The sequence below is a fragment of the Populus euphratica genome, unplaced genomic scaffold (genome assembly GCF_000495115.2).
Source record: "Populus euphratica unplaced genomic scaffold, PopEup_1.0 scaffold246.1, whole genome shotgun sequence".
Lineage (NCBI taxonomy): Eukaryota > Viridiplantae > Streptophyta > Magnoliopsida > Malpighiales > Salicaceae > Populus > Populus euphratica.
Window position 1 is genome coordinate 259158 of NW_011500126.1, and position 25362 is coordinate 284519.

At 32.5% G+C, this 25362-nt stretch overlaps 1 protein-coding gene and 1 pseudogene across 11 annotated transcripts in view; both read right to left on the reverse strand.

The window, feature by feature from the left end:
* The window catches only part of LOC105110284 (protein ROOT HAIR DEFECTIVE 3 homolog 2-like), a 14330-nt pseudogene extending 9038 nt beyond the window's left edge, over positions 1-5292 (reverse strand).
* An 85-nt stretch (positions 5293-5377) lies between these two features.
* Positions 5378-25362, reverse strand: part of LOC105110278 (protein ROOT HAIR DEFECTIVE 3 homolog 2-like) — a 27377-nt gene continuing 7392 nt past the window's right edge. Inside the window, exons 5-20 of one of the 11 annotated variants that reach the window (XM_011005264.1) lie at positions 13748-13811; positions 10864-10929; positions 10699-10746; positions 10531-10593; positions 10361-10417; positions 9392-9550; positions 9243-9311; positions 9061-9152; positions 8774-8852; positions 8410-8560; positions 6832-6923; positions 6461-6729; positions 6290-6389; positions 6020-6190; positions 5788-5895; positions 5378-5506 (exon numbers count right to left, since the gene is read on the reverse strand). In XM_011005264.1, the coding sequence (XP_011003566.1) occupies positions 5411-5506; positions 5788-5895; positions 6020-6190; positions 6290-6389; positions 6461-6729; positions 6832-6923; positions 8410-8560; positions 8774-8852; positions 9061-9152; positions 9243-9311; positions 9392-9550; positions 10361-10417; positions 10531-10593; positions 10699-10746; positions 10864-10929; positions 13748-13811 (1684 nt within the window). In that variant the 3' untranslated portion in view covers positions 5378-5410. Of the gene's footprint in view, positions 5507-5787; positions 5896-6019; positions 6191-6289; positions 6390-6460; positions 6730-6831; positions 6924-8409; positions 8561-8773; positions 8853-9060; positions 9153-9242; positions 9312-9391; positions 9551-10360; positions 10418-10530; positions 10594-10698; positions 10747-10863; positions 10930-13747; positions 13812-22617; positions 22645-25102; positions 25359-25362 lie in introns of those variants that run through there. The other 10 variants (XM_011005263.1, XM_011005262.1, XM_011005257.1 and 7 more) reach the window with 10 other exon arrangements.

Genomic DNA, 25362 nt, shown 5'->3' on the forward strand with positions numbered 1-25362 from the left:
AAAACAAAAAAAAGGTTGGCAAAAGAAACAAATACCAAGTTCACAACTAGAGCCATATATCCAACATCAAAAGAGAAGCTTTAATTCAGTTTCGTAATGGGAAAAGATTGGTTGAAAAATCAAAAAAGAAAAATATACACACTCCTTACCTCCAATGCTTGTGACTCCCGCCGTTTTGCATTCCGTACATCTTGGTCAAAATGAATCACCTCCACGTCATATCTATTAAGAAAATAAGCAATTAAGAGATTCTGAATCATGTTGAACAAGAAGCATACTCCAAGACTTTAGGCACACAATGCTGACAATTGGTTGGGAATTTTAAGCAATCAAAGGCTATGAGCACCCGAGTTTAACAATTGAGGAAATCAAGTTAGATACCACAATGATATTGAACAAGGTACCACATCATTGTAGAGAATTGACACCAGTTACTTACTGTGAAAGATAGGTTTCCAATATAGAACAGAGGGTGGCTCCAATCCCAGATACTGGACCAGCTTGAACATCCTCCTTCAATGCCAACCAATCCTGTAAGGAATCAATTTAGTCCTGTCTGATATTCACTAGTAGAAGCAACATTGAAAGACGGAAAGAGAAAAGAAAAGGAAAAGTTAGATTCAATTAAGTACATCATCAATAGTAAATTGTCTGAGCTTCTCCTCAACAATCTCTTCACATTGAACAGTAGCGACCATCACCTGAAAAACAAAAAGGAGAAATATATTCACATGAAACCCTGATTATATATATTCACACATGAGAAAGGCTCTTATAAATCTTAAGAGCAGGGAGATCTAGATCCTTGTTATCTTTTATGGTTTTCCATATCTTCTCTGCACGGATAAAAAAGTCCTGAAGCAGGTTCAGCTTCCCTCTGATATCTCCTGGAGAAATGAATCGCTGCCTCAGACGAGCAACCTGTAAAAAACATCATTTTAGGCTACAAACATGCAATTCCAATTTGTAAGAGTCAATGATGTCAATAAAATGCAGTTAAGCATTATAGATTATTGAGTCGTCATCTGAGGTGCGTGCGTGCGTGCGTGTATCCGTCATCTGAGGTGCGTGCGTGCGTGCGTGCGTGCGTGCGACTTATTTCCAAACAAACAGGATTTACATTACTAAAATTGGAGATAATACGGCCATGTCACACACTTAGATTCATGCAACATCATCCAACAATCAAAGACAAAAATCCAACATGATCACATGACCTGATAGTCATTGTGTCATCATGATGTTATACACTCCCAATGTTTATATATCAAGTAATATCAGGTCATGTGTTATCACATGACCTGATAGTCATGCAACATCATCATGTTACATGATCTGGGAAAACACCAGTCAAAGCATGATTAAGTGTAATATATAAGCACAAGTAATTTAGTATCATGTCTAAACTAATTATTGATTATAGAGTTTACAGTTAATTTTTAAATTAACAAGATAAATTAAAGAGACAGACTTGTGGACTTAAAGCAGGTCGTCACTTCCAGCTAAACGTGTTCTACAAAGCTTGAATCATGCATCTTTTTGAACAGTGTCTGAACACTTGCCAAGTGTCTCCCTTATCAATAAAAACACAACTAACATCCCTCTCTAATTGATTTTTCTCACATTTTTTCTACACAATCTCTCTTAAACTTCATAGTTTTTCTTACTAAATAAATTATATATCAATTTCTTTTTCTAAATCTTTTACATGCCGCTTCCATCATTCCTTTTGGGGAAGATTCACCTATCTCATGGAAGGATGTCACATCCTGCTCTACTTGCAACACATACCCCCCATTATAGCAAACACCATGGATTTTGACTTTCAATTCATTTGCTGAATATACACAAAGCTAGAAATTGTTCAGACTTCAGAACCTTAATTCGAGAAAAAAATGACAGAAAACTCTAGAAAAACAGAAATGTTGAACCTAAGTTAATTTTGATAATTTATAGGTTGCTATTCTAGTGTAGAGCTACCTGCTCTTTGAAATTCTCCTCTTCAGATTCATAGCTGACAAAGCAACGATCTCCAACTTCATGTCAATTAGTAGAAGTAAATTAAGTTACATTCCAATTAAACAAAATATTTCCATATTTGCATATATGTCTATGGCATGAATAAGGGACATGGAGATGGAGATGATAACTTACGCACATTAAAAAAATCACTGAGAACAACACTTCTGGAAGTCACAGGTTCAGCAACAGAATCCCATATCTGTAGAGATAGTGGCTTAATGCTGGAAGAAACAAAAAATTGACCCAAAAAGATAGGGGCATAAATTGAATATAAGTAATATGCACAAAAGGACCTTATCTATATCTTCTTTGAGAGCAGTCTCCAAATATTCAAATGGAGTCTCCATAAACAATAAAAAAAGGGGTGTAGATTCAGTATTGGACCAAATGATGCATTCAAAGAATGGAAAACAGGGTGATTTGTTTCTTACTTCAAGAAATAAATTCATACCTTTGAGTGATCACTATAACAAATTGCAATGTTCTTTTACAGGGCTTGAATAAACGCCTCATGACCTGAATGCAAGACATATAATAGATTATCACACATAACATCTAAACCTAAGACAAGGAACGCTCACCATAGCCAAACGGCTAGAGTGTTGACTCTGGTACCAAATTAAGTTAGGTGCAATACATCACACGCAAGGCTTAGTGAATGCAGTAGAACAAACTCTCAGTAAATACAGCTAAACACAGAGGGCTCAGTGAAAGAGGATAATGATAAATTGGCATCTACACTAGATATGGAAGAGGCTGTCATTATTTATGCATATTTGACTGCATATTCCTCTATATAATCTAAATCGGCTATTAGCTTCTTCTAGTGGTAAGTTTGTACAGCATAAAAACTGTTTAGGGGTAATGCAGATTGCTTTTCAACATGTCGCACCTGGAAAACTGTTTTCAAAAGAGGTCTGCTGGCTGCATATTCCAGACCGAAGTCTTTGTACTACCTGTATATAATATTAACATAGTGATAAACATGGGTTGAATCTTACTAGTAGGCGAGGGCGCATGAAAGGGCACGTCCTTCCTTAAAAAAAAATAGCTAGCTGTAAATTCTAGCCTGACAATTTAGAAAGTGTCTTAATTGTACGTGTAATATATCCAACATGAAGAACAAAAATTATCCACAAGTTCAAAATATGGAAAAAAGCAATCTTGTTTGTCCTTCTTGACTGGACAGATGATAAGTTGAAATATAAGCGTCATCTTCATCTGATTAACGCCATGTGGAAATCAAAGAAGAAACAGAAAGTTGTTTAAGAGACCATAACCCTGCTGGATAATTTCATCAAATCATACAAATAAACAATTAGCCAAATGCCTAAAGAAATTATTTCAAGCCAAAAAATGACTTTGGGACTGAGATATGAACCTGCAAATCATGGAAGACTACAACAAGACGTTTTTTTGGTCAAACCTAGACATAGGGCCATGCCAGTAAAAGAATGACTACTAAAAAACGCAAATCACATACAACGGTTAACACGGACAATGATTGTCTAGGCAGAGCCAGTCATGGCCACCCCTGACTATTCCAGTCCCGAGTGCGGACAAGTACCAAACATGTCTAGGAGAAAAGGAATCTAAATATTGTAATACTGAGCATACCAAACTCACATGTTAATCAATATAATGTCAGCAACTGCCAAAGCAAACAAGGCACTTTGTCTCTCGAACGCAGAGTTGTCCTGAAACAGCACACATCCAGATTACTAGTAGTATCAAGATTTTTGCATGGTATTAGCCTTCTATAAGCATGCAGTCATAGCTTGAAACCATAAAGTAATGCCACTAAAAGGGATTGTGACCATTCAGTAATGTCAGGGCTCAGCATTCGATAAGAAATACAAAACTTTTGAGAGTGGAACAAGTTTCGAATATCACAGGAATTGAAAAAAATAAAATGCAACAATCAAACTATTCCCGATAGATATAAGAAAAATCATAATCAATACAACATAAAGCACTCGTAAATTCTTATAGATCCTCCCGTTAGTGTTGCACTCATGATTTGAGATGGTGAGAAGCGAAACTACAGAGTCATTTAAAAGGCAAAACATGGGCCGGCCCCCATCTGTTAACTTTAACAAATCTCACCAACAAAAGGCCTTAATACTGCAGATTACTCAAAAGTTTAGCAACATGGCAGATGAAATTAAAAGTTGAGTGATGGATAGATCTGTTGATTTATTAGAAACAAAAAAGGATAGATGTAACCATATCAAACACAACATGTAACAAGCCACTATTGGCAAAACAAAGCTAATACAAAGCACTAAGAACCTCGCCTCTCACATTGCAGTCGGTTCCCTCGAAATCCATGGCAACTATGAAAGGCTTCATATCATTACACTTGGCAATCCAAATGCCCTTGGTTGTTTGACCTCTGGAACATGTATAAGCAGACTGTCTTCCTCTTTCGTTTATACAAAGAACTACAAAAACACAAATTCTCCCTTCTAAAACTGTAAAATTGAAAAAACCAAAAATACCAAACCTTCCTTTGTATGCATCCAGCATCTTGAAATTGGTACCGAAGACATGATTCATCAGGGTGCTCTTCCCTGTTAACAACGAATGCGAATTAAACTATACATGCGTGTGATCAAACTCCAGGCTCTAACTGTAATTGCTGTCAATATCAAATGTACCTCTTGAAAACAAAATTCAAGGGACACGCTTGATGTCATTTGCGCAACAGACCCAAAACCCATAATTTCGCAAACAGAACAGAACTAAACTCAAAGTCCAACAAGTTCAATTTTGCAAAAAAAAAAAAGAAAAAAGAACAGCCACCATTTGGGTTATGAAGTTTCAGAGAGACCATTTCTAAGCAACTTCACATAAAGAAAAAGTACATAGTATAATTTGATCAACTTCACATGAACACCAACAAAGGGTCACCAGTCACTAAGAAGTATGAACTGAGAAGAACAGAAACATACCGCTGCTTTGTGCGCCAATGATGGCAACAATAGCATAGGAGAGACCGCACTGGGCAAACTCAGTGGCTGTCATGAAGTCTTTGAGCCCTTCCACGTTCAACTTGCCATTTCCATCAATCAGCTGCATGCCTTCCTCCATTTTCATTACCGATCGAACTCAAAAAACAGCAACTTCTTTTAAAGTCTTCTTTCCTAGGGTTATGCTTTTTTTCGGACTGCTTACAAATAGCACCAAAAAAGAAATGGGTATCTAATCCCATAATAAAGTCAATTGACACCATTAGATTCCTTCGGTTGGAAGCTCTTTTGCTTTTGAGCTCTGAAGTACGAAAAAGAAAGGGAGTTACAATTCCTTTATAAAGTTCGTGTTTTTGTTTTTGGGTTTTGAAGGATATAAACTATCCACGTTTGGATTTATCATTATCGCCGCCTCATCAAACTCCCAATAACGTTAAAACTGCAGCAGACCCCACTGCTCCTATTTCCGCCACCGCAGCCGCTAAACCTTCTCGAGCTTTCCTGCGACCATCCTGAAGGGAACACCAAGTATTACATTTCAAGTGATGCATATATTTCCAGTAATAAAAAAATTAATCGGTTTAAAGTATTTTCTTGGTTTCAGTGCTTAAGTTTAGAAGTATAGGAACTTCAATTGGTATATAAATTGAAGATGGCAAATGATAAACCGAGAATGTTCTAATAAATTAATTTTAAAGTTTTTGTTTTTAGTAAAAACTACATTCAAACAGATATTGTGAATGCAATCAAATTACCAAATGAACATGTAATGTGATACCAGAGTAAAATATACCTGGCGGGATCTAGCTCCGGTCATCATAGGCTTTATCTTTTCTATGAAATTCATCCACAATGATTTGCAGTCCTCTGGTTTAAGGAGAGTGATAGCTTCTGGAGAAACCTGCTCATATTTGATTATTATGTGAAACCAGTTTGACACAGAGACGTGTAAAACTAAATGCATTACATTTGCATACCAATAAGCATGCATAAATATAACTTAGCACGCATTCACCAACTGTTACCTCTTCCCATGTGTCTGAGGCAAGGGGGTCCAGTTTAGCTCCCATGAACGTATTTTGCAAAGATGGATCAGGAACAGTTCTATCCATAAGAGAGGAATAGAGTACCTTCTCAATCCGATCAGGCATTCCATCGAAGCGTATGGCCGCCATGATTGATAGTATTCTCAAAGACTGTAACAAAATAATTGGGAGACATTCAAAGGTAACTCAAAGTTTAACCAATTATGCATTCCAGCAGCCATTAATTATACAAAATCTAGGCATTGTTACCTCTGAGAGCGTTTTCCTTTCAACTTCATCAAGGTTTATTTCCCCAGTCCAACTATACCATGACAATGAGCTTTCATAATCACTGAGGACCTGTGAAAACCTAGAATACGCTCCGAATCTTTAATAAAAAACAAAAGTGAAAAAGAAAACATCTACAATGATGTAATGTACCTATCCTTCATGCGCCTCAGAACTCTCCCTGCATCTGCTACTTCTCTTGCCTTCATCTCCACTAAATTTCTGGCATGCTCCCTCAAATGTTGCAATTTAGTGTCGATTGCAGAACTACGCAAATCGAAACTAGCAACAGCATCTGAAAAGTCTGATACAGCAGCCTCAGTGTTGCACTCAAAAAGATTTCCTATTGATGCCCATGTATCTCTTTCACCAGCTTCCAATAACGATTCTACTCTTTTGGCAAGCGCATGCGTTATTTGTTTCTGTGCAGGAGCAACATATCAAGATTTGATAATTTGATTGAGTAGAGGGACATACATAGAACCAAGAACGCTAAAGGAATGTGATATCAGTGAAAGAAATACCTTGTACTTTGCCATCATTTCTGACAACATATCACAAATAAGTTTTTCGCGGAATTTTGAAGCATTCCACTCACTCTGTTGAATGGCAGCATCTGAAAGAGCACAATATTGAAGGTAACTTGCCAAATCTAGGAAAATGAGTTAGTAGATGAAAGATGCTCACCAATCATATGAACACAATTTTAATCATAGAAGGATGGGCAATAATAGCAGCATCTTAAAAAGTTGTAGTCACTGTGTTACATTTTGTCCACTAAGTTAACTTTTTATTCTGTTTATCTCAGCCAATCACTTTGTTCAATGAAGTATGCATTAAACTACCATTAATCTTCTTGATGCAGCCAGGTTATACAAACTGAAGGTTCTGACCATTCAAGTAACGACTTGACACTATTAGATGAGGATGTAATACAGTCAGTATGTAGCTAGTCTAACATATATTTTTATGGACGAATGACATAAGTTTAGACACAAGAGTAGGTCTAGTTATGCTAGACTAAGTTAGTACTTTAAAATTAAGATAATAGGAGATTTACCTATTGAATCGGGTTCAAATTTTTCGAAGTGATTATGTAGTCAGTTTTCCTACGAAAAGCTACTCTATTGCTTATTGAATCGTTGAATCTTTCAGAATTAAGCCTATAAGTTACTATTTGGGGTAATTTTGATTTTTCCTAGGATTTTCTAGATTTATCATTATTATTTTGGATTTTGTTTTAATTTCCTTAATGTTATTAGAAATTAGGTTGTTTCCTGGTAGATATAGGTTTTCCTGCCCTATGTACAGAACATGTAAATTTATTTAGAAAGCAGCCAATTTTCAAAGAATAAAATTGTGAATTTAGGATTTACTTCTGCGATCTTTTTCACTCATTAAAATTTCTGTGTTTTCTGTGCTATTGTTGTTCTGTTAGTTTCCACCAACATCACTTTTAGAGTGAAAATTGTAACACCTTGAGATTTGCACGAGTACAAAATGCAAGTGGTCACCTAAGAAGAGGAGGTGGAGGAACACATCCTGAGAATGTTAACTACATGTATACCTTCATTGATTCTAGTGATAGAGGGGATACAAGATGTTATATCGTCCATGAGAGAATAAAACTACTTCGGGGCTCTTTTGGGAGTTTGATAAATCATGCATATCAGTTAGTTATGAAGTTTTTTCTTCAGGTTTAAACCATCTATGCAGTCATATTACTTGCCCATTGAGGGCCCCTAGTTTCCATCACAGGAGCATGCCGAGGAGAAATATAAAATTTCACAATTCATCAAACAGAAATACAAGAGTATGCCGAGCATCCTGTATCTAAGAAATTTAATTAGACCATCGAGAAAAATGAAATATTGACAGTTTAACACACAGTCAAATGTGTTGATGGTAAAAATACTTGATAACAATAGCATCCAGAGAGTACCTCAACATTATAATTAAGAAAAGAATATAATGATAAAACAATTGAAAGAGGAGTTGCTTTAGAATATTATGAAGTCCGAAAAGAATCCTTTAGTCATAGTAATTGGATTTTTAAAAAAGCAAATAAAAAATAATATGTTCAGTGTTTGGAGTCTAAATACCTTCACATCCTTGATCAAACATGCTCATGCAAGATTGGGAACAGAGATGAATAGCAGCAACATCCTGTGACTGTTCCAGGCTAGTTTTAAAACTTTTAACTGTGTTCGAATACAAATGCATCAGCATGGTATCATAGGCATCACGTACCACCTGCATAATATATTGGCACATTTGAGTTGATCAGTATAAGAAACATAAAAAAAGAAAAACACCGGCGCCAAAAAAAAAAAAAGAAGCAAGTCAAATCTACAAATTTAAATGTAGAAGCAAAAAAAGAAAAGAAACGATCAAATATCGACACATTTGACACAACCAGGGAGCTTAAGAACTTCCAAAGAGAAAATAAACATGCTAAGGCCTTACCATCAACGCATTTGACAGCAACTGTCGCCGTTTTTCATTTCGTACTTCTTGATCAAAATAGACTACCTCCCTGTCATATCTAATGGGAAACAAATGCAAAATAAGAGATTCCGGATCAAGATGAACAAGAAGTATACACCAAGACTGTAGGCACACTATGCTAACGATTGATATGGATAATTTAAGTAGGAATCAATTACTTCGCGAACCAAAGTATAACTATCAAATTGATCATAATTCAAAGTTTCCACTTCGTTTTGAGACAGACAAGCATTATGTATACTTACTCTGAAAGATAGGTTTCCAAAATAGAACTGACAGCTGCTCCAAACCCTGATACTGGACCAGCTTGAACAGCTTCCTTCATTTCCAACCAATCCTGTAAGAAATAAATTTAGTACTAACTGATATTAAATGAGGACGGTGAACTTTAAAAGAAAGAAATTAGAAAATAGATTCAATAAAGTACCTCGTCGGATGTAAAGCATTTGAGCTTCTCACCAGCAATCTCTTCACATCGAACACTGGCAACCATGACCTGATAAACAAGATGAGAAGTATATTTACATATGAAACCTGATGGTTTATATTTACACAGGAAAATGGCTTTTAATAAACCTTGACAGCAGGAAGATCTAAATCCTTGTTGTCTTTTATTATTTTCCAAATCTCTTCTGCACGAAGAGGAAACACTGAGGCAGGTTCAACTTCCTGCCTGTCACCAACAAGACCTCCTGGATAAATGGAATGGACAAACCGCTGCCTCAGTTGAGCAACCTGTAAATGTCAATGCTATCAGAAAAATGGAGTTACGAATTACAGATACTGGATTTCTCACTTGACGATTGCTGTCCTAATTGCTCCCACATGCACAGATCCATAAAATTATCTTATCACAGGACGTAATGCTCATTTTGTCATTCTCACATGATACACTCCTAATGCCTATTAAACACTCTCCAGTCAAAGCTAAGCACCAATGTGTAATGCATGATTATAAAGTTTAACGTGCATAAATATTACTTATTGGTTAATTATGGTCTCCAGAGTTAACTTCTACATTAACCACATGAATTCAAGACGTATTCTCGGAAACGAAACACAGCCCATCACTCCCACCAAACCTTTCCTGAGAGACCTGAATGCATTGATGAAGGGTATTTAAGAATATTTGCCCCATAAAGGGTTGGAGAATTAGGTTCAGGGTTTGACATATATGCAGACTTGGAATTACTTTGTTCCCAGTGTGTCTAGAAGAATTTGGAGGTAAAATCAAAGCTGAGACTAGTGCCTAGCGAGAAGAAGAGAATAGAGAGTAAGAGAGAGAGAGACCATAGGCACCAGGCTTTCAAAGTAACATAACTCTCAATTTTATTTTGTAATTCAACTCTAATTCAGGAACATGCTGCTGTTCTGTCCCTTCATACAAACGCCAATGATTGTGAATTCCAATTATTTGGTAAGCACGTGCAAAGCTACAAATCATTCCAGACATCAATTCTAGAAAACACGCAGCAGCACAATCTAGAAGAACTCAGGACAAAAGTTTTGAGGATTGACAAAGTGCTTTCTAAGTGGAAAAGCTACCTGCTCTTTAAATTTCTCCTCTTGGAATTCATAGTGAGGCAAAGCAGTGATCTCCACCTTTATATCAATAATTAGAAGCATATTAAGTTCATGGAACTTAAACAAAAAGGCAACATATGATGCATATATGCCAATGACATCAGTATGGAGATGGAGGTGATTTTTCATACATTGAAAAACTCTATGAGAGGAGCGCTACAGAGAGTCTCAGGCTCAGCAACAGCAGCCCAAATCTGCAGAAAGTATGACCTTAGAAAATGCTGGAGAATAAGAAGAGAAATATTCTATCCAAAAAGAGACATGCATAAACAGAGAATACGAAGTATGAACAAAAGTACCTTCTCAATATCTTCTAAGAGAGCAGTCTTTAAATATTCAAGTGGAGTCTACATAGACAATCAGAAAAGGGACAGAGATTCAGCGTTGAAGATGCATTTAAAGAATGGAGCGCAAGGTGCATGGAATCTTGTCTCAAGAAACTTATGGGCACAACAAGTCCATACCTTTGAGTGATCACGTACAACAAACAGTAGTGTTTTTTTGCGGGGCTTGAATAAACGCTTCATGACCTGAATACAAGAAATAATATATTATCACATATCAGCATCAAATTATGGTGGTGCAATACTTAATACTACTCACAGGGCTCAATGAATGCATCATCAAATAGTTTTGATAATATTGATGATGGTATAATATTCTATGCATGATGAGAAATTGTTAGATATTAGTATATTGTTCTATCCACGAGTAAAAATTATTTTTAAAAAATTTAAAAAAATATTAAAAGTACAGAAAATGTTTTAAATCTCGAGTCTAGTTGCCAAGTTAGATCCAAAATGGTGACCATATCAAACTCAAGGTACTTTTTAAGCAAGCCTTTCTACTTTTGATTTTTTTTCCTGAAATTGTTAGATATTAGTATATTGTTCTGTCCACGAGTAAAAATTATTTTTAAAAGATTTAAAAAAATATTAAAAGTACAAAAAATGTTTTAAATCTCTTGAGTCTAGTGACCAAGTTAGATCCAAAAACATTAGGTCTGATGACCATATCAAACTCATAGTACTTTTTAAGTAAGTCTTTCTACTTTTGATTTTTTTTCCTTTAGTTTTTTTTCAAAGTTTTTATAATTTTTAATTTAACTCAGTAAATTAAATTTATGGTTTTTTTTCAATAATAATAATAAATTTGTTAATAACAACAACACCAACTTTTAATTTTATCCTTCATATCAAATTAATGGTTTTTTTAGTAATAATTGTTTATTCAAATTTATTAATAATTATCTTAATAATATTAACAACAACAAAAAAAAATAGTAATAATTTTTAATCTTACCTTTCAAATCAAATTAATATCTTTTTTTTTATAATCAACACCAACTTTTAATTTTATCCTTCATGTCAAATTAATGGTTTTTTTAATAATAATTTTTTAATCAAATTTATTAATAATTATATTAATAATATTAACAACAACAAAAAAAATAGTAATAATTTTTAATCTTCCCTTTCAAATCAAATTAATAGCTTTTTTTTATAGTAATACTATTTTTTTAAAATTTATTAATAATTATATTAAAAACATTAATAATAATATTTATAATATTATTAAATATGTCTGATTCAAATTTAAGTGGGTCTGACAAGTATTTCATACTCATTTTTTTAAAATTTATTAATAATTATATTTAAAACATTAATAATATTATTATTAAATATGTCTGATCCAAATTTAACTGACTCTGACAAGTATTTCATACTCACCGTGCTTGGGTCTGATAAGCAAGCACTTTCAATTGTTTTTTTTTCCCTTGACTCTTTTTTCAAAATCCTTATAGTTTTTAATTTTACACTTCAAAATCAATTTTTGGTTTTTTTTTCCAGTTTGTTAATAATAACAATAACAACAACAACAACAATAAAAATAATATTAATAATAATAATAATTTCACCTTTCAAATCAAATTAATACTTTTTTTCGATAGTAATAATATATTTTTCGAAAATTTATTAGTAATTATATTAAGAATACTAATAATAATGAATATAATAATATTTATGATATTAATAATAATATTAGACATGTTTGACTCGAATTTAATTGGGTCTCGTAAACATGTCAGACCCACCGTGCTTGGGTCTGGCAAGTATACACTTTTGATTTTTTTTTTTTTCCCCTTAGCTCTTTTTTCAAAATCCTTATAGTTTTTAACTTTACCCTTTAAATCAAATTTATGATTTTTTTCTAATTTGATGATGATGATAATAATAATAATTTATAATTTTACCCTTCAAGTTAAATTAATGGTTTTTTCTCCATAGTAATAATATAGTTTCCCAATTTATTAATAATTATATTAATAGTAATGAATACAATAATATTAAACATATTTTACTTAAGTTTATGTGAGTCTCACAAGCATGTTAGATTAACAATGTGTTTTAGGTTTGACGCCCCTACCAGGCCCTAATTCCTAGGGTTTGGCCATGCCACACCCAAGTCTTTGGGTCTAGCAAGGAACTTGAGTCTTACACCCTTGCTAGACCCAAGTTACTTAGGTCTGGCGCCCTGACAAACTTGTGACGCTGGAGCCTGGCAATCATATCTAATCCGAGCACCTTGGTCTGGAAAATATGCCTAACCTCGACACTTGGAGTCTAGCAGTCATACCATGCCACGACGCCTGCTATTAATCTAAGATGCTTGGGTGTGACAGCTATATAAAGATGACGAAAACACCCTTACATGCAATTTTTTTTTTTTTTGGTTTGAAGGGTAATTTTGTTTTCGAACTATTCTAATAAAATAAAAGGACAATAAAGCCCCTCAACGAAGACATATTTTCCCTCCTTCTAGGTTGCATGGATGTATCTTCAATGTTTACTTTTAAAAAAAAAAAAAAAACCCCTCAACTCAAAGATTAAAATTTTATGTCTTTAAAGGCTAATTAGTATCTATACCGTTGTCCAAAGAACCCAAAAAGACCATTTTGTCCCTAATTAATCTTTCAATACCAAATGTATCTCATGAAAAAGACAATTCTATCCCTAACTACATCCTTAGCAAGTTTCTTTGGAAAGAACAAATATAATTACATCGTTATACTGTTTTAATTCACAATGATCGGTATCTTGATTAATAATAAAAGGATGAACCGTGAAATATTAGTCTTTTTTAGTATATGTATAACAATAATAATAATAATAATAATAATAATAATAATAATAATAATATATTTCTCCATATATAGCCATTACAAACTGGTATGTCTAAGGTTAAGAAAACCACAATTAATCAATCAAATGCAATTAAACTTGACTATCTAAAGAAGTTTGGAAATTGGCTCACTTGAGTTAATGCAAATTGCTTTCAAATGTGTACCTGGAAAACTGTTTTTAAAAGGGGTCTGCTGGCTGCATGTTCCAGACCAATGTCTTTGTACCACCTGCATATGATACTCAACACAAAATCATTTGACAGAAAAAAGTACGGGGCTGCCTTACCGACTAAGGAAGGCTACATCATGAGTTTTTTATTTTTTAATTTCGGCTAGGCAGAGTCATACCCAGTTGTGGACATTTATCAAACTTCCCAGGCAGAAAAGGCATTCAAATATTGTTCGCTTTTTTTCTTTTGAGTTTTGACCTCACCAATAACTGAGAATAAGTATATAGGATTGTAGCCCAGCATATTGGATTCAACACTTGAGCGTCTACTGAGTCAATTGCAAGGCTTGCTTTGTGATGCAATTGTCTTGAGTTTGATTCTTCTTATGTATTACTATGTTATTTTTGTGATATCTTATTTATTAACTAAATTTACAGGATATTTAGTAAGTTCAGGTGTGTATAATCTAACCCGGATATCTTGAATTATCTAAACAAAAAATATGGGATTGGAGAATAATTATTTTTGTATTTTAAATTATTTTGAATTTAAAAAAAAAAAATTAATTTAAATTAATTATTTTAGTAGTGTTAGATATTTTACTGATGTTAAAAGAATCGATAACATAGCATATCCAAGTTTAATGTCTTAACTCAGTATTCTTCTTTCATAAATTTTCAGGTAAACTATAAATTGTTCTTTCTAGTTTTGCAAAATGAGTTACTGAAACTAATTAATTAGTCTTTATATTTTAAACCTATAATTAACTTGATTTGTTCCATCCATTTCATGTTTTTTTCCAATTAATTTCATTTTATTTTAATTTTAAGTATCAATTTCAAAAGAAAAAAAAAGAAAGATAATATGAAAAGACTATTAAAAGGAAAGTGTTTTTTGGAAAAAAAATTATTAAATTAAATATGTTTAACACTGGTAAAAAATTAATTAATTAATTTCGAAATTAGAAAGAATATTCAATTTATTTTGAAAATAAAAAAAAAACCTAGCTAATTTATAATTTACTCTTCTTATCTCTAATGACTATCAAAGTACAGCTAAACTTTAACTTATGTTACCATAATAGTTATTTGATGTGCTTTAACTGCTTGAGGCAGAAGGTGAACAAAGGGATTAATTAACCCACAAGCTTCAGGATTTATCAATGCTATTGATATTAAAAATAATAAATTTCGTTATGATTGGTATTTTATTTTTTAATTGAAATGATATAATATATATATAAATATAAGCAGAGACAAAGATCCTATTAAAGTAAGATTTCATGAGTCTACTTCTACGGTAAGTTGTTTGCTGTTTTGCTTTTGAGTCTTGACCCCACTAATAATAATAAAGAAAAAATAAAAAGAAAAGGAAAATAAAGGAAAACTCAATTTAGGACTAAACCTATATACTCACTCTCCCAAATCCATAAATTAATCAATTTGATCCCAAATGTTTAAAAACGTTCTCAATCAGGTCTTTCTATTAATGTTCATCCATATTTTTTTTCAAATTTTCTTTAATCCATGTAGTTTTAATTGTATAAATTATGCGTATAAGATTTATACTATTAAAAGAAATTGATTAACCGATACAATTGAGAAATGCAATAAAAAAATTTAGATTAATTAAGTTGATAAAATCTATAAATTAGAAATGTAATTGAGAACAAGTAAATGGATGTACCATTAAATTGATGTTTTCTTGTATTATGTTTATTGGAAATTTGACATAGTTTTTTTTTCATAAATATAATTTTTAGTTAGTTTTTTTATGTTAAAAGGATAATATAACATAGCCAAGTTTAATGTGTTAACTCGATACTCTTCTTATATTAGGTGGAAAAAAATAGTGCTCCTCGTGTTACTTGTAATTAAGCCCATAATATCTACGGAAAATTATAATTTATAGTTAGTTTTACTTGTAATTGAATTGTGATAACCTTAATAAAACAAATTAAAATAAATTATAAAACTTAATTCTAATAAACTCTTTGTTGAATGATAAAATTAAGAAAAAATTCATCTTTAAAGAAAAACAATAAAACAACCTAAGTATACCTATATTAACTCGTGAAATTCATGATCTAGATCCAGAGAGTGAAGTAATTTCATGAAAAATAAATTGAAACAAATAAAAAATATAATTCATAATCAACTAAATGTTCAAGATGTTGAATGATAAAATTGACAAAAAAAAAATCATTTCAAAATAGATAAAAAAAAACTCAAGACAACTAAGTTAACCCATTGAACCCATAGCATAGATCATAAAACTAATATAACCACACACACAAAAAAAAAAAAGCAAACCATAATAAATTATAAAAGTTCAATTTTCAATAAATCAAGTATTGCATGATGAAGTTAGGAAAAAACATAGATTAAAAAAAAATATTATTCACAAAATAAAAGTACACAATGATTAGAACAAAATTAGAATGTCTAGGTTGAATTTGACTAAAAAATCCAAAATGGACCACGATCCTAAGCAAGATGAAATTTATTTCGAGTTATTTTTTTTTCTTAATTGGTACAAGATATATAAAATATTTTGGATGAAACAGAACAAAATTGATAACCTTAATAAATAATGTTGATTTATCAAACACAACACTTTTTGGAAGAATATATGAAACATAATGAAATTGGAGTTCTCAAAATTATAAAAGTGTAAGTGTTAGTTACATTGTTATAAAAACTAAACTAGCTTGTGGGTTAATTTAGGGCCTGGACTAGTTCAGGTTAACAAAAAAAACCTCTAAGAAATTTTCTTGGTCAAACTCAGATAATATACTTGGTTGACTCAGAACCTAAATGATCTAACCTAGTGAGCTCAAAGCCTCGATTATTCACTAAAAAACACTTAGTAAATTCATTAAATTAAACTTTAATTACCTATTTGCTTAACCCAATATCCAATTTACCTATTGAAACCTAGATGAGACCTAACTATTTCTTTAAAAAAAAATGACACCATTTTAAATTTGGGATAAAAAATTCCTTAATCTCAAAAAAGATAGCGACCATGTAGAACACCTAATCCCCTCTCCTTTTCCAGTCCCAATCCTGCTTCTTCATTTTCTTTTTTTCTCGTAACTGAGGGCCTCAACCTCATCAACACTTCTTGTAATATCTCTTCCTACTCCTTTAGTTAATTTATCAATGACAAGAAGTCTTGCCTTTACCTTTACCTCTCTCCCAACGGAGAAAACCAACAGCAAGATCAACAAATGGAAATGTTGTCATGCTTGGACATTGCAATAACCGATTGAAAATTTTGATGTAATTTATCGGACAAAGAATGAATATCTAGCTTCTTGTTCTTTGAGGAATTTTTTAGTTAAAGGAGTTACTACCTAATATTATGACCACTAAAAATTCTAACTAATCAACAAAGATTTAATGGTACAGAATTAGTTATGCAAAAAGAAAGATTCTATCAACTTTTAAGCATCTCACCTGAGGCAGGATGCATTACTGATTTTGTCTAAAATTATTAAGAATTTGTTTTTCCTTTTTATTATTCTTCCTATTATGTTTCTGAATCTAGCGTTAATGTACAATTCCTATAAATATTTTCAACTTTAGTATTAGTAAATATTACACAAACACAAAAAAAAAAAACACGATATTCCAGACTCTAGTGTCAATGACTAATTTCATAAGAAATTAAATTTGAAGAAGAATTTTCCTATTCCATCTCTTTTTGTTTACCCTTTTATTATTATTTGTTCCTTTTAGATGAAAAAAAAACATTACACAATAGATTTTGCATTTAATAGTAATGGTTCATGGATTAAGTACATATCATAAAAAATACAAAACGCAAAGAAAAAAATAAAAGAACATGTAAGGGGTTTGCAAATAAATTAACGAAGATCTCTAAAATTTTTCAAAAATTTCTAATATCAAAAATAATTTATTTGGCTAAATATCAAAATAGAAAAGAGATAAAATACATATAAAATACATAAAAATATATTTTTCCAAATATATTCTTAGTAAATATAATTTGTACTCACTAGGTCTAAAACCCACATCCAATCCACTTTTCTTCTTTTTTTTACTGGGCTGGGTCTCGCCCAGCCGTACGGAATGGGCCAGACCCCGCGGGACGGAATGGGCCAGACCCAGCGGGCCAGCAGGGTTACTGTTTCAGCTCCCTTATCTTTCTTTTTGAATTTTTCACTCGCAAGCGTGCGTTAACAGTTCACGCACGCTTGCTACAGAAGGGGAGTAATTAAAGTGCGGAGAGGGGGAGAATTAGAAGTGACTTGCGTGTATTTGCTGCGACCTTGAGCGGCAAAATGCAGGTGCTGGATGAAGCACTCCTCGGACTCCCTCTCTGCTCATCGTCTTCTCTTCTTGGTTTTTATGTTTTGCTTTCTCAAGACCCAGTCCTCTCCTCCCTTCCGCTCTCTTTTCTTTTTATTTTCTTTCTGGTTTTTATCCCTGTATCGTCTCTGTTTTCCTTTTCGTTCTCTCTCTCTCTCGGTCTTTCTCTTGCGTTTTTTACCTTTTCCTTTCTCCTCTGGTTGATGGGATTAACTAGGTGAGGGGAAGTTGAAGTCCCCTGTTCCTCTCGAGCCCTCTCTGTTTTTGGTTCTGCCTCCCTTGCTCTCCTGGTCTCCTCTCGTCTGGTTCTCCTCCCCCCTGCTTTTTATAGGGCTGGACTTCTGGTGGTTCATCTGCCACCGTCTCCTCCCTTTCAGGATGAGGTTAAGCGTAGCTTGGGGTGTTGGTGTTCTGCCTGGACTCGGACACCAACAGTCCCGCCACGGCTGGACTGTTGGTGGTGGATTTTGACCCGGACTCTGGCTGTGTATTTGGAGGGGCAGCATGACTGGCTTGGTACCCTTGGTAGACCACATCGGTCCGCGTTGGCTGCGTTTGAGCCGCCCGTCATGGGTGGCATTTTGAATTTTTTTCTCACAGAAACAGAGGAAGAAGACGATGAATGGGAATGAAACGGCGCCGTTTCTAGGCTGGGGCGGCTGTTTTTCCATTTGGTCCTCGAAGTTGACTTGTTTTAATTAAGCCCCTGGTCCAAATTGTATTTAGACCCCTGGAGATTGGCGCCTATTCACTTTGGTCCTTGTAATTTAAGTTCTTGCAATTTTGACTCAAATTGACCCTGAACTTTGATATTTCTTTAATTAAACCCCTAATTGCATTAATTAACTAAATTAAAGTTTAATTATGTCCTCAAATTTATCAATTTTTTTAATTTCTAGCAAAATTGACTTCCAAACTTAATTTAATTTTGATTAGTTCTCAAAACTTTCAATTTGTGTTGACTTGAACCAAATTTCAAATCATTTTTCATTCATTTTCATTTTTTAGAGAATCACTAGTCAATGAGGCTTGCAAATTGGTGGTTGGGTTTGTAGTATTCAGTCTTCTAGTTATGGTCGTGTGGTTGTGGAAAAGTGAAAAGAGAACACAAAAAGAAAATATTAGTTACGATATGCTTTCACCATTTACCTCTTACAAAATTCAGGTAATTTATTGAACATTGTTTTATTGTAATCGATCATGCAGCACTGATTCTTTGAAATCTTCATTCTTGAAGTAATTATGGTGGTGCTTTAAGCTCTTGGAGTTTATAACTATTAAAAATTTATTTTAATTAAATAAATTATTGATGAATGAGAAATTAATTTGAAATAACCTTCTTGTTTACATTGTATTGTTTTGGCTAACCTAACTCTTTTACATTTTATTTAGGATTTTTTTTCTAAAGTTTGATTCATTTCCTTTATTGACTTTGACTGTCACTTATTCAAAAATTACTTCATCATTTCTTTATCTTATTTTGACATTCAATTTGGAATTAACATCTTATAATTCCTTAATCATTTATTTATAAGATTTCTTATTTAAGTTTTGAAATTTTCGTAGTTCGTGTTCTAGGCTTCTTTCATCATTTTGTCTCTCTGAAATTTTTAGCTCTAGAATGCCATAGTTAGATCTCTTATTCATTGCCACAATTCCTCACAATTCCTTTATGATGATCTTTAATTGATGATTTTTATCTTTTATTCATGTTTTTCTTTAATTTCTTCAAAATGAAGTTTATATTTTTCTTCAATTATTTTGTTAGTTTCTTCCACCATTTGTTCAAAAGAGTGTATATCTCTCTTCTAAACTTATAAACCTATGTTCCTCTTCTTTATTTTCTATTGTTATCTTTGGAATGATTGATTCTATATTTCATTTTTCAATAAGAACATCTATCATGGTAATTTTGATCTTCTTGGTACTATAGTTTCAAAGAAACAAGTATGAGATTCTCATTGCAGTCGCTTTGAGGTTTTTGTGTGCTTGTCTCAACTAAAAAAAATTTAAATTTCAAAATTAGATACTAAATTTAATGTCAACAATCTGAACTTCAGACACTATTTTTATAATTCTAGACTTATAGTTTGAGATTTATAACAATATTTTAAAATTTTTATAGTCTTTTAATATGTAAGTTCAAATTTATTGACAAACCTAAGTTTCCATACCAATTATTGAAAATTACACACACAAGTATTTGAATCTTTCAAGTACTTATTGATTGATCAAACTCTTATTAAAATTATAAATGCATTTGCTTTTATATTTATAGAAAAATTACAACCTTTAACTATCATAATCCAATAAAATTTTTACTAAGTCAACAAGGAGAAGTAATTAGTCTAACACAAATCTTTTTTTTTATTATTAAGAATTTCTTACTTACACTAAAATTTACTAGTCTAACATAAATGTTTTTTTAATCAAGAATTTTGACTTACAGTAAGATTTTATTTAACAGTTATTATAAGAGAGAATTAGTGCTAAAAGAACTATCAATGGTTTGCCATCCTTTACTAGGATGTCGAAATTGTTTTTGTTAATATATTTTATCCAAATATATTTACTAGGTAACAAAAATTCAGGAAACAATTTTTTTTCAAAGTTTAAATTAAAAAGTTTGGTAGCTTTATTGAGGGAAAAAAATAGAATTACTCGTATCAATAAAATTATTCTGGATCACATGAAATAAAAAAAATAACCTGCAATAAAATAAATCATAAAACATAGTTTCTAGTACGGCAAACATGGCCAAATACACATGGCACACGAATCACAAAATATATTATCCATTTTCACAGTCATCAACGGTGTCATCTGCAAGGTCATCGGCACTCTCGCAATCGATATTGTCATCAGCTAGGTCATCAGCACTATGATTAGCACTGCCATCGGCACTATCATCAGCATTGTCATCAGCTAGGTCATCGACAAGTTATCAGAAGCGTCACCTTCAAGGTCCTACAAACTTTTAAGTGCACTATAAAGCAGATGTCGCAGCATGCAACATAAGCTAGGTGTAGAACCCTCATAGCAGACCAAAAACTTGATCACCAGGAACACTGATAGATTTTTAGGTCAAACTAGAAAAATATTGCAGGCTTTACTGAAGAGGTATCACCTACTTACAGAAGCAGACGAAAATGCTTACATATTAGTTAAGGCCTTGCTTTTAGTGCTTCTGTTTCCAACTCTTGTCGTTTCTCATCTCTAATGCTTTCTTTAAAATGAGTCGCCTCCATGTCATATCTATTGAAAAATTAGTATTGCAAGCCCATAAGCAACGGTAGAGGTTCCAAATCAAGTTGAACAAGAAGTTGTATACTTCAATATTTCATGTAGAAGAAAGCTACTGAGATAGAGGAAACTTCCAATACAGCTCATGTAATGATCATATATACTGCTTTGATGCTTTGCAACATTTTGATTCTACATTGAATAGAAGAGATGCATGTAGAACGTATAGCTTTCCAAAATAGAGAGCAAGATGTACACTTACTGGGTGAGGAGTTTTTCAAAACAGATATGAGTTTTTTCCTAAACTTCGGTTCTGGACGAGCTTTAACAGCTTTTCTCAATGCCAACCAAGTCTGTAGGAAATCAATTGTATAACGAGTGATATGATTCTTACTTCAAGGTAGCACAATAACTTTTGTAAGAAGAAACAAAGAAGAAAGAAATACCTTATTAGATTTCAAACGACTGTGCGTCTCCTTGGTAATTTGTTCACATCGAAATGTGGCAATCATCACCTAATAAATAAAATTGAGAAATACAATCACACAGGAAAATCTAGTTAATTTTTCGCAAACGAAGTCATCAATATTTAAATAAACCTCCATAGCAGCAAGATCAAGATCCTTGTTCTCCTTTATGGTTTTCCATATCTGTTCTGCATGAAGGGGAAACCCTGAAGCAGGTTGGGCATCCTTCCTATCACCAGCAAGACCTCCCGGAGAGACAGAATGGAAGAACCGCTGCCTTGGCCGATCAACCTGTAAAATACATCACGTAAGGGATTTCGGTCAGTAATAACAATAATAATAGCACAACTAGGTAACCCAAAAGCATAAAATTCTAATTAACCAACTAAATTTGGTGATAGGAATTGTTTAAAAAAGATAAAATAAAAATATTTTAATTAACCAAACAAGACGTTAAATTTTTATATATTTCTATATATAAATGTAATGCTGGAATTTAATATCATTTTTTTGTGAAAAATCTAATTATCATCATTTATAAAAATAATGATTAGGGACTTTTGGTCTATCTGAATAATAAAAATAGATTATAAAGTCTGATTAACAAATTATGGAGTGATAATAACCACATAATAATAAAAGCAACACCGGAGTGATAATAACCACATAATAATAAAAATAATATCAATGGCTTTGAATTCTAATTTATTTGGTAACAAAGCTAAAGCCTTTAATACTAGAAAATCATGCTAAAACACAATCCACCAGTTGAAAACAATTAGTTTACCTTATCTTTAAACTTCTCCTCCTCTAATTCATAGCTAGGCAAAGCAGTGACCTCCACCTTCATTTTATATTAATAATAAGAACACAAAGACAAAGCTACAAAGAATTAGCACCGGTCGAAAAACTATACCAATCAAGAAATTTAAGTTAATAAATGGAACTTAAGAAATAATATCATTTCAAAAAACCATATTAAATTAAAAAATTAAATTATTAGCTGATACCCAAAGAATTAATGACTTTATATTAACTCATTAAAAAAAATATTTAGTTTTGGATTTAATTTGATCCCCTCCTTCATTCCATGGTTAACTAAAAGTGGCTTGAGTTTTATGTCAATTGAAAATAAAAGAATTTAGTAAAGCAAGCATACATATATACATACATATGTATAAGCATACGTTAAGGGATCGAAGGAATCAACCTACATTAAGAAAATCACCCAGAGGAGTCCCTTTATGAGCATCAGGCTTAGCAATCTCAGCCCATATCTGTATAATTATTTACCACAGGAATCGATTTAAGTTTCATGGTTGGTTGGTTCAATTGAAAATTCAATGCCTCGATTCTCCATATATGCAGTGGATTTGATCAAGTTATGCATTGGCTTAATGAATGACAAAAACCTAGAGATCCCAAAGATTCATATTTGTAAAAATCAAATTATGGATCAAACGTATATAAAACGATACCTCATTTTTTATTATTATTATTTTTAATTCATTGTTACTTAATTTGGCAGCGTAACTTCATTAATCAAATTTTCAAAAATCCAAATCCTTTAACGACCATATTATTTAATAAAGTTTTGCTAGGTAGGCGTGAAATAAATTCAGGTCTCTATTTTAAATGTTGAGAGAAATGAGATCATCCAATTAAAATCTAAAACAACATTAAAATCAGATAAAATTCACTTGTTCATGAACTAAGATGCATAAAAAGAATATATTCAAATAAATTGAAATTAATGATGAGCATACAAAACTCACATGTTTATCATTACAATGTCAGCAATTGCCAAAGCAAATAGAGCACTTTGCTTTTCGAATGGTGCGCCGTCCTCCTGAGAACATCATAATTTCAATTTTCAAAAGAGATAGCAACCATGTACAACACCTAATCCCTTCCCAATCCAAATGCCTTGGGTTGTTTGACTCCTGACAATATATATAAGCTAAATTATCTTTCATGGCAGGGTGCAAAACTAGTAAATCAATAGACGAATCCTCCTTTCTAAAACAAATTAAAGAACACCGAACCTTCCTTCTTCTGCATCCATCAAGCCTGTGCGTTTTTTTCCATTGGGTTATGAGATGTTTTGGTCTGGGCCCATTTATTTTCCTAGGATAAGGCTTATGTGGGTTCTAGAAAACGGGTCGACATTATCATTTTATGGGATTGGGTCTGAGTAAAAAATTATCCACAAGTTCAAAATATGGACAAAGCAATCTGCATTACCAATATGCATACTTGAATATAACCTCTTCCCATGCGTCTGAGGCAAAGGGGTCCAGTGGAGCTCCCATGTGCGTATTTTGCAAAGATGGATACGTGTAGAAAATATGGTGTTTAACTACTTTAAATATGGAAAAAGCCAATGGTGTTTAACTTCTTTAACTATGGTGAGGTAGGGCGATGTTCTAATGATAGTGGGAGATAAAAATTAGTAAAAATGATTGAAGAGTAGTATGTGTAAGTGATAAGCTAGTAAAATTGTTACATAGATGGGAAAAAAGAAGATATCTTGACTGTAAGAATCCTTTGAAGCCAAGGGCACGATATATAAAACTGATAGAAATAATAAAAAAGATGTTTATATGTATAATAATGATGATTAGGAATATTCCTTCATCGTTATAAAATTATTACTAACATTAAAAGTTGTAATAAGGATTCATAATAAAGTATATTTTATATCCAGTGCATCATAAATAATAAAATATTTGATTTGATTATTGATAAAGATAATTGTAAAAATACTATTGGTAAACATATACTGTTGATATATTAAATTACCATTAGAATCACATTTTAAATTATATAAAATTATGTATATTTTTCCGTTAGAAAATATAATCATGAGATTTATTGATCTTTTTAGATGATTTTGACCGACCAAAGGTAAAAAATACTCTGAAAAATAGCTGTAGATGGAAGCTAAGTAACCTTCAAAATTGTTCGTTCTTTCTAATGATCATGGATTTATTGGCCTTTTTTTTTTCTTTTTAATTAGTTTTCCTAACTTGGGAGAAAGGATTAATTTTGATAAACGATACCATGCATAAAGGAGATTAGGTCGACACATGTCCAAACAGTATGGCTCCATTAATTAATGTCTTTGTAGCAGTCCGTGCACCAACAATACCAAATTGGAGATAAATTATTTATCGAAAATATCATATTAAAAGTTTCCTCTTTCCGGTTACGGTAGCGACATCCTCCTTCTACCTCCATTGATTACTACTCTACAATACCAAATTCGATTAATATATGATGAGAGATTTGCAAGATTACCATTTGTAGAAACTGAAAATATTTTTACCATTGTTGATTACCATTTGTAGAAACTGATGATCTTTTTACTAGCACGGCTTCTCAAATTACAAACAAACTTCTTTCATCAGATTCACCATAACATGTTGCATGGATCGTTGGACACACAATTAATATTAACTGTTCAAGTGCGGATTTGTCATTATTATTGTTGTCACAGCCTCCTCGATCTCAGGAAGATCCAAACCGCTGCATTTACCAACGCGGCAGGCCCCACCAACAC